Genomic DNA, 17,119 nt, shown 5'->3' on the forward strand with positions numbered 1-17,119 from the left:
ATTGTGTACCCAAGAAGCTAACCTACTTCCCAAACTCTTACAGCACATAATCAACGAACATGCAGCCCGGGAATGGGCAAGGATTGCCTTTCAAAGTGAAAGCTACACAGAAGGCATTAGGAAATTATTATGAAAGCAAACAGGTACGACTCAAAAAAAGAAATCTCTTTTTCTCGATATTTTTAGACTAAATTCAGAGAATTATTTAAACCTTTTCTCAGGTCACTCCTCACCAAAATATAGAATTATATACATTTGTAATTTTAACTTCCAGTGAGATGTCATATTATGGTAAATGACTTTCTCATACCTGCTATTATGAAAAATAAACTGTATCTTGTTCTAGTCCACACACACACAACTGGTAGAATTTATGATAACCAAGAGGTCAAAGGATGCCTTAAGCTATAGTTTTTCTTAAGCTCTGTGACCTTGTTAGTAAAACGATATTTGATGTATTGCTTTATAAAAATCATGAAATTGCTTTATAAAAATATAAAAGAGTACTCTCCCACCATATGAAAGTGTGCAGAGTCAGTTCATTTCATAATGGGAAAATTGATTTTTGGTGGCACTTTCTGTGTAAGGGGTCTAATGTAAAGTTTTGAGAGAAGTTAATCACTTCAAACATGTCCTAATTTTGTGCTCCCTACAACTGTTGCTTTCATAGTGCTGCCTATAATTTAATATTTAAGTTGTCAATGTTGCACAAGCAGACAGGCCTTATATACTAGTATGTGGAGATTTTTTATCTTTCAAAAAGTAAATTCTAACGAATACATATGGAATACATATTAGAGTTCATATTTTCCCCACTCCCTCCCATCTTTTCTTTCCTAGGATGAGAATGGCAGGAAAGGATAATCAAGGTATCAAAGACAATTTTTTTAAAACAAAACATCACTTAAGACATTTTTGTTTTGATATCGTGAAAAAAAAAAAAACAACGGTTATTGAAATCAGGCTTTTGTGTTTCTGCTTGGATGGGAAAAAAATTAACAAAATATAATATATCCAATTAAAAGGGAATTCTCCTATATAATAATGAAGACCAGTAAAAAAAAGAAAAAAAAAAGACCAAGACTAAAAGTATAAATGTGGATTTACTCTGAACAATCAACCAAGAAATAACTAGATCTTTAAGAAAGTCCAATTTTTTGCAAATACTTGAGATAGGTTTCAATAGATATTTATTATCTTAAAAATATATTTCATACCCTCCTTTTCTACTTGGTTTGCAATGAAATATGAGGTAATAATCAAAATTAGCTGTTATTAAATTTATTCTTGCTGATAGATTTTAAAACTTACAACAGCTTAATGGTGTGCATTTGGTACAACATATTTAAGCCATGCTTACCTAAAAACAAATTTTAAATATGTATATACACACCTTAACTTGAAACCTTCCAAACCAATATCAATGAAAGAAGATCACCTCCCTTATTTCAAAGGAAATCTTTTTAAATCACAATCAAGCAAGTAAGTTTTAACCCTCCTACTAAATTGGTAGTTGGTACACAATGGATAACTTTTCTCTTTGTTCTGATTTCTTTCCCTCACCCAATAAAGCTGTCTTCTTTTTTTCTGCGACTAAGTTCTCCAACTACCTAACCAGCTACTACTTAATTCTGAAACTAAACTTTTTCTTAAAATTTAAAAGAAGTGGGGGGGGGGGGGGAGCTCCTGTGCCTCATTAAAACGTCAGGCCTCTCTTCTGACTGGGCTCATAATTGTATCTTTTAAACCATAACTCAACCTTAATGTATACTGCTTGACTCAATGCCTGTTGGGGAGCTTAAGAAAATGCCGTCTATGTACCTTTAAGACCACAAGCTCACTCATGCTGCCTGGCTTCTTGCCAAACTTAGAGGCAAAAGCAGGAGGATTTTTGCAAAATATCCTCTAACAATTGTCGCTCCCTCTTCCAACACACCACCAGCACCAGCACCACCACCACCACCACTACCACCTCCTTTTTAAAAACCTGTGACATGGATCATCTGTGTTCTCAGCCCTCCTCACCGCTCCTGGAGAAACTGCCTTTGCCCCCACCCGCTCCCTCTACCCCAGGCCTCCTGGGGGAGGCCCAAGTGGTTTGGGTTTTACACCTCTGGCCCACTCCTCACCAGTTTCCCGGGACACCTTGCGCGCCCCCCGGGGCACCCGGCGGGGTCAAGCAAAGTTGAGCCCATATTCTCCCCACTCAGCAGCCCGTAGTCCTGAGGTCTGAGTTTCCCTTAGGAGCCGTCGAGCCATCTTCCCCACGCGGCGGGCACAAGTGCCTGAATGCATGGGCACTAGGAAGGCGGCGCCGAGAGCCGCGTCTGCGGCCGGCCCTGACGCTGCTGAGAGTTCGAGTCCCAGCCCTCTCGCTTGGGAGCAGCCAGCTTCTCGACTCCCCTAAATGTGGCGGCCCTCGAAGTACCCCTGCGGCGCGAAATGAAGAAACTTACTTGTTTTGTCATGGAGTCGATGAGGCGCACGTAGAAATCCTGTTCCGTCCTTATCCCTGGGGGAGCGAGGGAGGGGAACAAGGAGAATCAAGTGAGAGAGGGTCTGCGCGAAAACCCACCAACAAACAAGCACACCAAGAATGGGGCTCCACGGCCCCGAGAAGCACAGCCAGGACCCCCTTCCCCAGGGTCCAGAGAGGGGCCGCGGGCCCAGCCCGAGCAAGCCCGCCCCCGAGCCCGCAGCGGGGATGGGGCCGGGCCCCACCTGGCCACTCTGCCGGCCCAAGGAAGCCCTCTGCGCGCTCTCCGGTCCCCGGGAGCCACCCAGAGACTTGGGGCCTGGCGTCGGGGCTCAGCGGAGGGAACCGGCCTTAGAAAGGGAAGGGAGGGGAAAAGCGGCCCAACGAGGGCCGAGCAGCCACACCTGGCCCCAGGTAAGCACCGGCCCCACACGCCCGTCCACGGGCCACGCCAGGGCTTCTCAGGTGAAGGTGAGCACGGGCCACTCAAGGGCTTCTCAGGTGAAGCCTCTTCGGGCGAAACTCGGGTGAGCAAGGACTGAGTCTGGCCGGCGCTCTCCTCCCCTGCAGCTCCCCGCGCCCCCACCCTCGCCCCGAGCCCCAGGTGCGGGCGCGCACGCGGGGAGCCTCACCATTGCTGTAGAGGAGTTGCAGCCGGTAGTGAATCCCGTTGTTGGTCTTTTCGCTGTTGGCTTCCTGGGTCGCATCAGGACGCAGAGACACAGGAGACGCAGGAGAGAGGTCGGCGTGAGCTCGTGGCCTGACTTCGAGGCCACTTTCCCATCCGGGCCCCCCCGGCCGGGGAGCCCGGACAGGCCCCCGGGAACAGCAGACATTGCGGCCAACTGGGATCCCTCTGCCGCCCCCCAACCCGACCCTGACTGCTCCCTCTTCCCTTCCAGAAAATTCCGTGGGGCACGCACAGGCGATCCCCATGCCCTGGGGGCTCGGGCCTGGGCCAGCAAAGGCAGGAGCCGCGCGCGGGGGTCGCGCCGTGGAGGGCGCGTTCATCCCGGGCGCCCTGGGCTCTGGAGTGGGAAGCCGGGCTCGCCTCTCTCCAACTCTGGGGGCTCCGCGCAAACTCTTTTCGGAGCAGAACCTCCCGGACAAGGAGCCGGGGTTCGCCCAGGACGGGAAGTGGCTCGGGGGACCCTGCGCACGAGGGTGAGGAATGCTTTGCAACGGGCGGAGGAGCGCGCCTCCCGGGCGCCTGGGCCTGCTCCCCGCCGGGCGAGGGGCAGCGGCGCGGCGCCCACTTACTTTCTCCTTCTCCACGAAGCCCACGAAGGCGGTCCTCTCGATCTCCACGGGCTGGCCCTGTCTGTCGTAGAGGGCCAGGACGAAGTGGAAGAAGTTGGATTTCCTCAGGTTGGAAGGCGGCTGCTTCTCAAAGTGAGCCCGGGCCAGACCCACCCCGCTGCGGCCAAAGAGGCAGAGTTAGACGGCTAAACGGGACACCCACCCGCGACCCCCCCCTGGTCGCCCCGCACACACGCGCCTCCTCGGCCCCCCAAACGCCCCGGGGGGCGCCCTCCACGCAGACGCCCCGTGCCCACCCGACGGCGGGATTGGCGTGTTCTCGCGCGTCCTGTCCTCCACGCGGAGCACAGGGCACCCCCCTCCCAACTCGCAGAAGCGCTGCGAAAGTTTTGCTGGGGTTTCGCGCAGGAGGTAGAACGCTGGAAAGCATGGACTCCGACCTGACGCGCGCTGCGTGGGGAGAAAGGAGCGTGGCCGTGGAGGAGGTGAACCCGCGTACGCGGAACAGAGCAGTTCACGGACAGCTTGGAGGGAGGGGGCATGGGAATTGGTTCCCGCCGCCCCCTCGATTCTCCCGTCTCTGCTCCGTGGGCTGGTGAGGAGGGACGGGGAACATGCTCAGCTGCTCGCTGCTGAAACCATCCTCCACTCCAGGAAACCTCATGCACCCCTGCAGGCGCGGACGCCCGGCCTCGGGAAGCCACATGCTCCCCACCCACCCCAGAAAGCGTGGAGGAAAGGAATCTAAGGGTGGAACGCAGAGCTGTCAGGGGTGGTCACTGTGGAAAGGGGAGCTGGGGGTGTTTTGTGTTTGGTGGTTTTTTTTTTTAAAAAAAAGACCTGTCCTGACAAACTTTCGCTGTTCCGCAGAAATCCTCACACTCTTTCCAGAAACCCTAAGAACTAGGGCTGACGGCTGAGAGCGCCCACCCGGGGCTGGAGGCTGGGGCGCCCGGGGAGCAGGGCGGCGGCCACTGACAGCTCGACCTGCCCAACACAAGCGCGCTCCCACACACACACATACACACGTGTCACACACACACACACACACACTTTCACTTCAAGCCCAGTTATCCAACTCACTCTCACTACCTACCACCCCCATCTTTATACACAGTGGGGATGGAAACAGTGTTAACGACACTTGTCCGCAGCCCAGAGAAAATAAGGATGATGTAATTAGTCATCTTCCTTCTTCCCCTTCCGCCCTCTCTGGGTCCGATAAGGCCTGGGGCCGCCAGATCTCCCACTCCCTGAAGCCCAGCTGGTGGCCTAGAGGGGTGGGGGAGCAATGACCATTTCTCACTTGGGACCAGGAGTCCCCAGAAAGAGTGCCGAGGGCGCCCAGGGAAGTTCCCCCGTCCATCTCCAAGGGCAGTGCCTCAAGGCAACACAGTCTAGCATCCCAGAGGCCGAGAGTGGGAGAGGGGCTAGAGGGGCCATGGAGACAGGGTGGGGGAAGACTTTTAGGGGATGTCAGAATCAAAGTTGGGAGTTGCTGTTCTCCGGAGTGGACTGAGAAAAACTGATAGGAGAAATAAGAGGAGATTCTGGGGCAAAATGAAAACAGAAAAGAAGAGAAAAAAGAGGGTCAGGGATGGAGAATGAGGGGGAGGAGTGAAGAAAGAAGAGGAAAGAGAGGAAGGAAGAGAGGGAAGAAGGGAAGAGAAAAGGAAGTGAAGTAAAAAAGGGGGAGAAAGGAAAGAAGGGAGAAAAGGAAGGAAAAGGGAAGGAGGGAGGGAGAAGAGAGGGAAGGAGGAAAAGAATGAAGGGAAAGAGAAGGAAAGTTTTAAAATGAGGGAAGACAAAAAAGCAAGGCAGAAGGAAAGGAACGAGAAAGAAATGAAAGGAAGGAAGGAAGGAGGAAAGAAAGGAAGGGAGGAAGGAAGGAAGGAAAAGAAAGAAAGAAAGAAAGAAAGAAAGAAAGAAAGAAAGAAAGAAGAAAGAAAGAAAGAAAGAAAGAAAGAAAGAAAGAAAGAAAGAAAGAAAGAAAGAAAGAAGAAAAAGCAGTCATAAAAGCACAGATATCCAACATCAAGCTGGTGAGACTCGCCTTTTCTGGCTTAAAACAAAATGAAAACAGTCACAGACCCGGCAGGGGAAAGTGCCGGCAAAGCGTGGGCTCCTCGCGGGAGCTCCCGGCCCTCCGGCCTCAGGCGACTAAGGCAGCGCGGCCCCGGGAGCGCGGAGCCCGGGAGGCGAGCAGAGCGGAGCGGCGGCCGCACGAATGCGGCCAGGCCCCGCGGCGGCCGCCGCCGCCACCGCCTCCCGGCTCCTCTGCTCGCGGCTGGCCTCCCCGGCCGCGGTCCCCGAGCGGTACCCACCTCTGCGCCGCCGTGTTGGCGTCCAGCACCCCGGCGCCCTGCATCCACGTCCGCACCGCGTTCATGCCGCTGCCCAGCGGCTCTTCCTTCATGCTGCTTCCACTCCGTTGGATGCTTTCCTGAATCCCAAACATGAAAACAACCTTTTCTTGTGGAAAATCTCCTCCCCCTTGAAAATATTAAAAAAAAAAAAAAAAAAAGGAAAGAAAAACGCCAGCCAGAGATTTTTTTTTAAGACGGTGAACTCGCGTTAGAAGATCAAGGCGGGCTAGAAAGCAAATTTTAAAAAAATGTAAACCGTCGCTCAAAACTGAGCGATAACCCGGAAAAAAGGCAGAAAAAAGAAAGGGAAAATCCAACGAAAAGACCAAAAAAAAAAAAAAATGAGATGTATGCTTGGCTGTTGGGGGTTGTTTGGTTGGTTAATTTTTGGTTTGGGTGCTTTTTTTTTTTTTTTTTTTTTTGCTTTTTTTTTTTTTTTTGTAATGATCACAGGCCGGTGGAGGGCAGGAGGGGCTGGAGTTTCCTTTTGCAGAGGTACCCTTCACTTGAAGAAGCAGGAAGAAAAAAAAAAAAAAGCCCTGATGGCAATTTAAGAAACAATAGACTCAACTCGCGCTGCCGGCTTTGCTACTTCAAGTGTCATTTTCCACAACCAGGCAAGTTTTTTTCCTCTTTCTTTTTTTCCCTCCTTCTCTCCCAACCAAAGATGTTTCTTTCCTTCAGTGCGTATAGACGAGGAGGACGCTGGTTGCCGTAGACAGATACACCAGAGAGGGAGATTGGGATGGGGGGAAGGGGGGAGAAAGAGGGAGAGAGGAAGGGGGGGAGGGAGAGAGAGAGAGAAGGAGAGGAGAGGGAGAAAGAGAGAGGGGTGGACCCTGCTGGATGGAGATTCTGTTTTCTCCTCGCTAAAATAGAAGTGATTTGCAGGCTTTCCCTATGGAATCCAGTTTGACTCTCCCCAGAGCTAAACACAGGCACACTAACCCCAAAGGGAGGAGGCGGGGCCCGCGCCTCCCAGGCCCGCCCCTTCATTTGCATAACGTCATTCTTCCGCCTCGCCGCAGCCAATCGCGACTCAGGAGCCTGCTGGCTCGCGGTGCGGGACCACGCTCCCTCATTAACATCCCTCTCCCGGCGGCTCCCGGGAGCCGGCCAAAGTTCCTCGCAAAGTGGCGAGCGAAGGACCGCTGAGCTCGAGCGTCTGAGCTGGAAGGAGCGGGGCTGAGCAGGGCAGAGCCTGGCAAGAGAATGGGGACGGAAGGAACGGGTGGGGATATTCTCCTCGGGGATTGAGCTGGGATCTGCATCCTGGCCGGCCGTTGCGGTTTAGCATCCTCGCCGCCGCGCCCTGAGCGCGCTAGAGGAGCACAGGCTGCGCCCTCCCGGGGCCGGTGCCCGCGTCCTGCTCCGCTGTTGTGGGACGTCGGGGGCAAAAGTGGAGGAGACGGGAGATCCCAGGCAGAAAAAGCAGGACGCGCGTCCCAGGTGCCCACCTCTTCGCTTTGAGGAGGGGGTGGTGGGGTGGAAAATGGGTGCTGGAGGTCGGGGCTGGTGGCTCGCGGAGCGTTCTGCCTTCACGCTGGGGAGGGGTGGAGCGGGGGGCGGGCTCTGCCCCTAGTCTGGCCTCTGCGAACGCTTCTCACTTGGCCGCTAGCCTGGAGGCCGCAGGCTTTAGAGGCACTGTCCTCAGATGCTCACCTCCCTCTAGTAATCCGCGGATGTGTAAACGGTGGAATGAATGCTCTCACTGGAACTGTGTCAGGATGTGTTTTAAAATTGACTCATTTTTTATCCCAGCCCCTCACCCCCGCCCCCAAAGTAGTTTTCCTTTAGAGTTACTACCAAAGCAACAACAAGGCCTCTGCGCAGTCGTTTATTTTGGTGTAGGGTTTCTCTCATCCTCATCCTTTTTGTTCAAATGGGGGCTGGCTTGAACAAACCCTCCCCAAATTCTGCCCCTGGCATATGTCAAGAGAGAGATGGAAGGAAAGCAGGAAAGAAGGAAGGAAAGATCTCCTACCTCAGGCCTTTGGCATGTATGCTTGAGGCTGGCAAAGGAAATAGGTAGATGTTTCTGGGTAATGTGCCCCATCATTTTTTTAGCAGGTTGTAACCTCTAATAAGCACATGATGAACTTCTGTTTCATTGCCCTCAGAGGAACTCCCTGGCTGCAGCCAAATCTGCTAAGGACTCCTTCGGGGGAAATCTTTGCCAGAAATCCAGGTCCCCTTTCTGCTGGCCTTGCTTGGCCCTCTGATTTAGGAAGCTCATGGGGTCAGTGATGGAAAAGTACACATGCCCGTGTAGAATGGAATGGAGACAGGCAAGAGTTATGCTTTGTACCCTTGGCAAAGCAGGGAAGTGGGAGCCACTTCCTGATTCCCAAACTAGATGAAAGCCTGTGTTCCAGGCCTGTCAAGTACATGGCCACTGTCCTCAAAACACTGCTTTATCTCTCATGCACAAAGCCTCCCAGCTCTCAGACCATCTCAGCAGGACCAGTAGCATGCTCATCACTTTCTCCCTGGCACCATAATTCATGCCATCTCTTCCAAGACACTCCTGAAGAGCTCTGTCTGATCCATCAGGATTCCCACAGCATCTACCAGAGTTCCTGGCACACAGTGGGTGCGCAAGAGGGACATGTTGGTGCAGAGGATTGAAGGATTATAGGTTTGTGGGGGAGGAAAGAGAGGGAGTTGGACCTTCTCCATCTCTTTAGAATTTAAATACACAGTTGAAACTAGGCCTGCTGAAAACTTCCCCAAGTTCCAAGCTTAATCTCAAGGCCCAAAGGGTCCTCAAGAGCCAACCTCTCCCCCTGCTGGCTCTGAGGGGATCCTTGAAGGGAGGGGAACCAGGAAGCAGAGGCCACAGTCCGATCACTGAGTCCCAGATAGCCCTGGCATAAGACCCAGGCCTCCCTCTTTGTAATTACCTGAGCCTCCATTTCACTCTGCAGTAAATAGTATTCAGGACTCCAAATTGAGTTGAGTGAGGAATATACCCCAGTGATAGGGAGTACACAATGGGGGACAAGATCACTGCCAAAGGGAGGTGGTAAAGGTGCCAGAGAAAGGAGAGATCTAGCCTCTCTGAGGATCAAGATCATGAGGCACAACAGATGGATGGGGGGGCGGGCAGGAGTCAAGGAGAATATAGAGGCACTCCAGAAATGATGCCTTTGTTGAGGGGCCTGAAGCTGCCTGGTTCAAAAGAGAAATTGGTCCAGAGAAATCGAAGCTTCCAGCCGCCCAATTCCTGCCCCAGAGCCAGTAATCTTCAAGCATTAAATAAGAGGAGGCAATCTCCATATCTGCCAGGCCGTAGAAGGAGGGAACATCTGAGGGGGCAGGAATCTTTTGATAAGACCAGGGCCCGTTGGCTGTGTGGGGGCAGCAGGTGCCTCACCTGGGATGGTGAGGACACTTTATTTTCATCTAGCAGAGTGTAGCCTTAGCTTTTCTTCTGGTGTCCTTGTGCTTTCAAGCAGGCGTTCTCACCCAGTAATAAGTGTGTAAATAAGAATTCCTTCTTCCCACCTAAAGAGAAGGTAGAAAAGAGACAGAGAAGGATGACACCAGGCCAGCAGGGCCCTAGATTTTGGTGAATTTCCTCTAGTGAATATTGAACTCGCAACTGCAATTTTAAACTTTGAAAAATCCCTTCAACACTTCTCGATCTTCCCTGATGTAAGGTTAGCACCACCTCGAGAAGGCACAGCATGCATGGGGAGGGTGGGACTATAAAGTATATACCGGTTTCATCCCTTTTATGTTATAGTCACATCTCCCCAGCGAGGAGAGATACTTGTATGTAGAATCTTGCCCAGGCTTTATAGCATATCTCTGGTGTAACTTTAGGGTAGCTTGTAACAGTCATCCCCAACCCCTCTCATCAGCCTGATCATATGGGAGGGCGGGATAGACATGCAGATTTCCAGGTTTTGTCCAAACCTGCAGAATTCGGGGGGGAAAGAAAGTGTGTTGTCATGAGAAAATTACATGAGAAAAATAAACAAACAGCAAAATGGTTTTATATGTGGAAGAAGCAATGGGAAGGAAAGGCATATTTCCCCCTGGACTTAATTCTCCAGCAGAGCTTCTCGGAGTTTCTTTCCTGGTAGAAGTGAGCATCCCCAAAACCCCTCCTTCTCAGTCGCTCCCAAAAGTAGATAAGGCTGCCCAGCCCTTGCTCCCGGCTAAAGGAAGCTCAGGCCCAGGAAGGAAGCAGCCAACACCCCTCACTCCGAACTTTGAAACCTTCTCGCTTTTGGATATCCCAACCCGCGTAAGCATAGAGGAATCAATTCCCTGACGCAGAGATGCACGGGGTAGGGGGTGCAGGTGGAACCATCCCCGCCAGCCCCAGCTCTCGCCCCAAAAGAGCAGAGGCAGGAAATATACTGCCAAACTAGAACTGCTGGGGCTCCGGGTTGGAACAAACCCGGCCCGGGCGTCCCGGGGACAGAGGATCCTCTCTGCTCGCCCGCCCCCAGGAGGCCAGACTGGAGACCTCTCCCTCAGAAAATTCCCTGGATCTCCGTTTCCCCAGGGAAGGCGCGCCTCCCACGGGGGCCGCCTAGCCCGGGCAGTGTCCGCTTCCTTCTGCTGCTAGCCTGAGGCCGCCGGGAGGGAGGCCGGAGGGAAAACGCCTCCTGCTGAGCGGAGAAGAAGCAAAGGGAAAGGTGGGGGGGCGGGGTATGAAGGCCGAAGGCGCCAAGGCCCCCCGCGCACCGCCGGCTCCAAAGGCGTCGACTGGCCCCCTGGAGCCGCGGCCGGGAGCGGGGAGCAGAGGCCGGGCGCCGCCCGCAGGAAGAGAGGCGTGGGAGTGGGTGCCGGGCGGCCCGAAGCCCTGGGGAAGCGAGGACCTGACCAGGGCACAGCCCCGCAGGGGCGCCTGGGCGGCCCGGGACGGGATGGCGGAGCAGCTGGGTCCCGTGGCCCGCGGTCCAAACCCTGCCCCTGCCCCTGCCCCTGCCCCTGCCCCTGCCCCTGCCCCTGCCCCTGCCCCTCGGAGACTTCCATCGCTGCCCCCCGGGAGCGCGCAGGAGCAGCAGGCCACGGTGGCTCCGGAAATCCGTCTGTTCTCCCTCCTCGCCCTCAGCCGGCTCTGGCAAGTGGCAGAGGGAAGGGGTCATTTCTCCAACCTGATCCCAGTCGCCGACCCCGCGCTGCAGACAGGGTCCCCTTTGCTTGCCCTGTCTGAAGGACGCTGCCCGCCCCTGGGGGCCCCCGTAGTACCGACAGGGAAACCGAGGCCCAGGGAGTGACAGAGATGCCCACAGACAGCCAAGAGGTGGAGAGCAGGGTGTGTGTGTGTGGGGGGGGGGGGGGGGAGGGGGGATCAGTCCAGGGCTCGTGAGCTCTCATTCTGCCTAGGATGAGGGCTTGGGGCACCGGGTTGGAACAAACCTTTCCCAGAGGGAGCCTGCCCCCTCTCCGGGGTTTCCCCTGGGCGGTCCCCAGATAATAATAGATCTCCTTTGTTGAAGGCTTTACGGGCATAAACTCACTGAATTCCCACAACAGACCTAGAAGGCAGGTAAGACCACTCCTGTTTTACAGGTGAGGAAATAGACGCCCTGCGACTGAAATGAGTCAACCTGTTCGGGGCCACACTGCTAATAAAGTCGCCGCGCCCGAAATTACCCCAGAACCTGTGCCCTTAACCTTGGCTCCAAACCACTCACTCAGCAGCTGCGCCTCCGCCGGTGCGGACCCCCAGCCCCCTCCCCGCACGCACAGATCCCTTCCGCTCCCAAGCCCCTGGGTATCTGGGTGACGGAGGAGCTTGGGTGCAAGTTGCCTCCTGAGGGCAGGCAGCAGAAGGGAGAGAGGAGGGGAAAGCAAGGACTGTGCAAAGTCCTAATGAGAAGACTGGATGTGTATCCCCGCGGTCAGAGAGGGGCTCGTGACCCTCCTGGCTTCCCGGGATAGGGCGCCAGGGTTGCATCCACTCCAGCCCCGCCCGGCTCTGCCATCTTTGCTAAATGAACCCCAGCCCTCTGCTTCTCCCACTGCTAGCTGAGGTCTTCGAGTTCCAGGCGGGGTCAAAGCCGCTGAATTGAAATGAACTAAAGACTCTTGCGACACCCATCCGAGGACAGAAATCGGGGCACCTGCGGATGTGCTCTAATGGAGGCGGACCAGATAGCCTTGGCCTGGCCATGAATGGCTAAAAGCTAAAGGTATGCTGAGCCGAGAGAATCCAGTTGGGGGCACTGCCCCGGAAAGGATCTCCCAACCCCAGGCTGTCACTGGGTGCGACCCTACCTCACCCCGGCCCTTCCCCGCAGTCCTCCAACCACACTATGAGAAAACGCAACCGGGGAAGGGCCCTCGCTGGCTTCTACGGTGGAAAGGAGGCTCAAAAGCCGGAGGAGGGAGCTCGGGGTTCTTTGGAAATTAGCATCCCTTCAAATGCAAATCCATTTGCTAGAAGCTGAGGCTGGCGAAGATTTGGAGAGGAAGGGAGAGAGCGCTGTAGGCCTGTTTGCTGGTGGGGAAGTGGGGAGTTTAGCACAAGGTACCCAGGTCACAATTCATATATATGTAGGCACCGCTCACTGCTTGGAGGTCTCTGTTAGCTACCGAGATGCAAGATGCGTGTGATGTGAGTGTGCAAATATGCTTGTATGAGCGAAGGGTGGCTGCCTATTTGTGGGCCAGTCCAGTAAGAGCGTGTGCCGGTGAGTGACAGCGCGCACTTGGGTGCCTGTGTGGGCGTGCGCTCGAGGAGGATTGTTGCACACAAGCGTGAGTACACGTGTGCATGTGTATAGTGTGTGCATGTGCCAAGTGTCTTGTTTATGCGAGTGGGTGTGTGTGCCAGAGGATCGTACACTTGTGGGTGAGCCTGAGCCCAGACAGACGTGGTTCGCGTGTGTCCATGTGTGCATGTGAAATGCTGCAAAGAAATCTCTAAAATCTCAGGTCCGGTCAAAAGCAAGGCGCAGGCAGGGTGCAGACTGATCCCAGAAGGGCCGGCGTGGAAACTGTGGCTCCTTCTGCCTGCGGGTAGCAGGAAGCCGACCCGCCGGGCGGCTGCAGGTTAGCGCCCAGGGCGGGTGGGCGGGCGAGCGGGATTCCCACGGGCGCCCCACTAAGTTTACCAGGACTGCGCTCGCAATGATCCCTGCTGGACAGTTCCACGCTCTTAATGATTATTGATGCCGCGTGTCCTAACGGAGACTGCTTCAGGGCTATTTGCCTTTGTATTTATTATCTTTATCACTGTCATTATTTGGTGCTGTATGAAGACCGTGCCCAACCGAGCAATACAGCACTGCCCCGCCTCTTGGAAGCCGCCCTGGGCAGGCGGTGACCCGTGGGCGCGCGAATCTCCTCCTTTCGTGGAACCACAGCGCCACCTCGCGATCCCCTGGAGTTGCAGTTCGCAGGAGCTTCCAGGTTCCCCAAACATGCCTTGCCGTCGCCTAGCCGCAGTACCTTCCAGGAGACTGGCATGTCTACACCCTTCTCCCACAGACTCAAAGTTCACCTCTCCTGTGAAACTTCTACAAACCCCTCTAGGCAATCACTCTTGCCTTCCCTGATTTCCCTAGTGCTCATATCACATTGGACAAGAAATGTTGTTTAAATGTCTCTCCCCTCCCCAATCAAGAGCTCCCCAACAATGATTATTGTTACTGTTGCGCGTGGTAATGACAATGCAAATAACAATTAAAACCTACTATTTACTGAGCATACTATGGAGCATCTTATGCAATGTGTTGTTCATTATAAGCACTTTCATTATCTCATTTAATTTTCCCAGCAAAACCATGAAGTAAGCACCAATATAATTTCCTGATTTGTGGATGAGACTAGAGAGTTCTTGTACAAAGTCACATTGTAGAGCCCAACCCAGGTCTGTTTGTCTGATGCTAGAGCCCACTTTTCTTAACTTATGCGCCTTGCAGACTTATTCAGCTCTATATGCATGGTGTTTAGGACCAGGCACAGAGTGGGCATTTGTATACTTAAGAATAAATGAACCACTTCGAGATCTAAATCCTTCTTCTCTGAGAGAGTTGGGCGATAAAAATACTGCAATTATCAGATACCTTAACTGAAATGTTACTATAATGATTTACCCCAAAGAGTATTTATTCCTTTACTCACTAGCTAGGTGACCTTGGTCAAGTCACTTCCTCCTCAATTTCCTCATTTGTGAAAGAAAGTTTGCTGTGAGGATTTAATGAGGAAAAATTGCGAAGTACTTGATATAGTTCCTTATACTGTGTCAATGCTCAATAAAATTTTACTATGATATCATTATTGTTGATAGCTTTAAAAACTAAAGCACAAGACACAAAATTGACTTTCCCCTACTCACATGGAATTCACTGTATCTCTGTATAAAATGATCTCACTGTTATGTCTTCATTTTCATCTTGGACATAAAATATGTAATAAAGTATGTTTATTGTGTTTGGCATGTTCATGTTAACCTTGCTCTGTTATAAAATTTTAAGGGGCAGCGGGGAAGATGATATAATTAAACAGTCAATCAGTGGACATTAACTCTCACCCTTTCCTCCTGCTTTGTAGATTTCTACCAAGAAAGAATTAAAGAAAGACTATAAAAATGCTTATTATTCTGGAAAGTACAAAACTCTATTTTTTAATTTAGGGGACATTCTGAGCTAGTTTGCGTTTTCCCCACTTGAAACACTTTGTTGCTGGTAATATACAAAAAGTTTAAAAATATGTATCTAAGCAAATGATTGTACCCAAATAAAAGAAACAAATGAGGGTTGTTTAAACATATTCCAGACCTTCAGACATTGCCCCAAAAGGCTAAGTTTTAAAGATTCAAGGCCTTTTTTTATTTTTTTAAGTATGTTTTTATTGATTTCAGAGAGAGGAAGGAAGAGGGACAGAAAGACAGAAACATAGACCGGTTGCCTCCTGTACGTCTGCCCACCCCCCGCTTCCCCACCAGGAACCAATCTGGCAACCCAGCAGGTGCCTCACCCCGGAATCTAACCAGCAACCCCCTGGTGCTTGGGTCAACCACTCAACCACCTAGCCACACAGGATGGGCAAGGGTCTCTTTTTAGAATGACCCATTAAACAATTACTCCTATTAGCAATTTCAATGAAAACAAACTCTTCTGTTGGATCAGGCTATAACTTTCCTACTATCAAATTATTTCAGAAAGGCTGTTGACTAGCACAGTCATGTCATAAAGAAGCTATTTCTCCTCAGAGAAATGAGTCTAATAAAATCTACAGAAAGCATAAATGTGCCTCCCTATTTAGTTGGCCCATAATGACTTTCTAGAAACTTCCTCTCAGCCAGCCCCAATTTGGTTTACTTCATTTGTACCTGCTGCCCATTCTATGCAATACTCTTGTAGGAAGATGAAGAAACAAATTCAGAAAATTTTAGCTGCAGCAAATTAATGTGTTAAATGATTTTATTGTAGAGTTGACAGATATTTTATTATCCTGATTTGGTATTTGATTCATATTGCTGGTATAAGACACTGGCTTTTTTGTCATTTTGGGGGAGGGGTCTGTTCTTTTCTCTTTTATTCCTAGTATGGTAGTCATCAGAGATGTTCATCAAAATCAATTTTTCTTCTTCCAGGTGCATAGTCAGATGGAAGTATCCTGACCCCCGTGCATTTAGATGTGACCCTGTGATTTGCTTTGACAAATGAGAAATTAGCAGAAGTAATATGCATTATTTATAGGCAGGAGCTTTAAAAGCACCTGTGCCACAGATGCAGGTGACCCCCCAGATGCAGTTTCCTCCACCACCACTCTTCGCAAAGATAATGCGGAGTGGAGACCCTTCGAGCCCACAGTGGACTTTTCGCATGAATGGGAAATCATCTTTCGTTACTGTAAACCCCAGAGCAAACCGAGCCTCTCCTGACACATACGCCTAGGAAGGCAACACATCTTTCCTTTCCCTTTGGTGGACAGCATGAGAATTCTTCTCCTAGAGTACCATGTAGGCATCCACATCTAATTAAGTAGAACAATCAAATAATGAAGTCACTCCATCTGAAATCTGTTTCTTGTTTTCTTATTTAATTCATACATTTCCTGTGAGTCAAAAAAACCATTTAGAAAACTCTGAAATGGGGAAAACAACGGAATTTTAGAAATGCTGAGAAGGGTTGTCAAAATTATTGCTGGACCATCTTCAAGAATGTCCAGGGAGCCCTTTGCCCGCTTTGCAGGTACACAATGAAGGGAATTTCATAGGCTCGGGTTCGATTCACAGTTTATATGGAAGAAACATTTCTTCCTCCATTGTGTTCATTTCTATAATTGCAGGTTGGTGGAAGGGAAAAACACGTGGCTAACCAACTTGTGCTTAAGGAACACGATCTAGGGCAAGTCATTTAACTTTGCTAGACCTTACTTTCATCTGGAAAACAAGAGTGTTAGACAAAATCAGGGTGCCATTCAGTTCTATCTACAAAGCAAGAATGCTGGGATATTTGGGTGATAGCAGTTTCAGGAGCCAATCCTACCGCATAAGACTCTCCCTGTGTTTCTATCTTCATTGCTCTTTCATAAAACATTTTTCATTTTTCCACATGGATCCCAACTTTTTAAAAAATGCTTCTTAGGCAAGATAGATAGTACTTCTTTTCTTCAACCTCAATTTTTTTTTTTTTAATGTGGAAATCTGCTAGAAAAGTGGGCCATATAGATTTGGGGTCATGTGAAATGCTTTGTCATTTTCCAGCCAAGAGGAAATTTTTGCTTTTTTATTGGAGAACCACTCTCTTTGGGTTTCATTACCAGATCACCAAAGGAAATTTCTTGTGAATTTCTGGGAAACTTTTGTGAGACAATATTGATTGTGTGACAAGTGCTGTGGGGTGAAATCATTATTATGTGTTCTTTCTCCTTCACATGGCATGATTGATTGCCAGAAATAATACTACTTCCTTCATCTAGATAATAATTTACAACTGATGAAGAGGTTTCACCAGTTATTACTTTGACTCTTCTCAACAAACGGTGCAACGAACATCTTCCCACCACTTCCCCCTACCCCCATTTCACAGGGGAGGAGCTG

The 17,119-nt window shown here is 50.9% G+C and overlaps 1 protein-coding gene across 7 annotated transcripts in view; it reads right to left on the reverse strand.

Annotated features, from left to right (window-relative positions):
- EBF1 (EBF transcription factor 1) overlaps positions 1–6,995 on the reverse strand; it is a 385,753-nt gene extending 378,758 nt beyond the window's left edge. For all 7 annotated transcript variants that reach the window (XM_079771781.1, XM_079771780.1, XM_079771779.1 and 4 more), the window contains exons 1-4: positions 6,061–6,995; positions 3,737–3,893; positions 3,109–3,172; positions 2,457–2,512 (exon numbers count right to left, since the gene is read on the reverse strand). In XM_079771781.1, the coding sequence (XP_079627907.1) occupies positions 2,457–2,512; positions 3,109–3,172; positions 3,737–3,893; positions 6,061–6,194 (411 nt within the window). In that variant the 5' untranslated portion in view covers positions 6,195–6,995. The remainder of the gene's footprint in view (positions 1–2,456; positions 2,513–3,108; positions 3,173–3,736; positions 3,894–6,060) is intronic.
- Between the last annotated feature and the right edge of the window lie 10,124 nt (positions 6,996–17,119).

Source organism: Cnephaeus nilssonii, assembly GCF_951640355.1.
Source record: "Cnephaeus nilssonii genome assembly, chromosome: 5".
Classification (NCBI taxonomy): Eukaryota; Metazoa; Chordata; class Mammalia; order Chiroptera; family Vespertilionidae; genus Cnephaeus; species Cnephaeus nilssonii.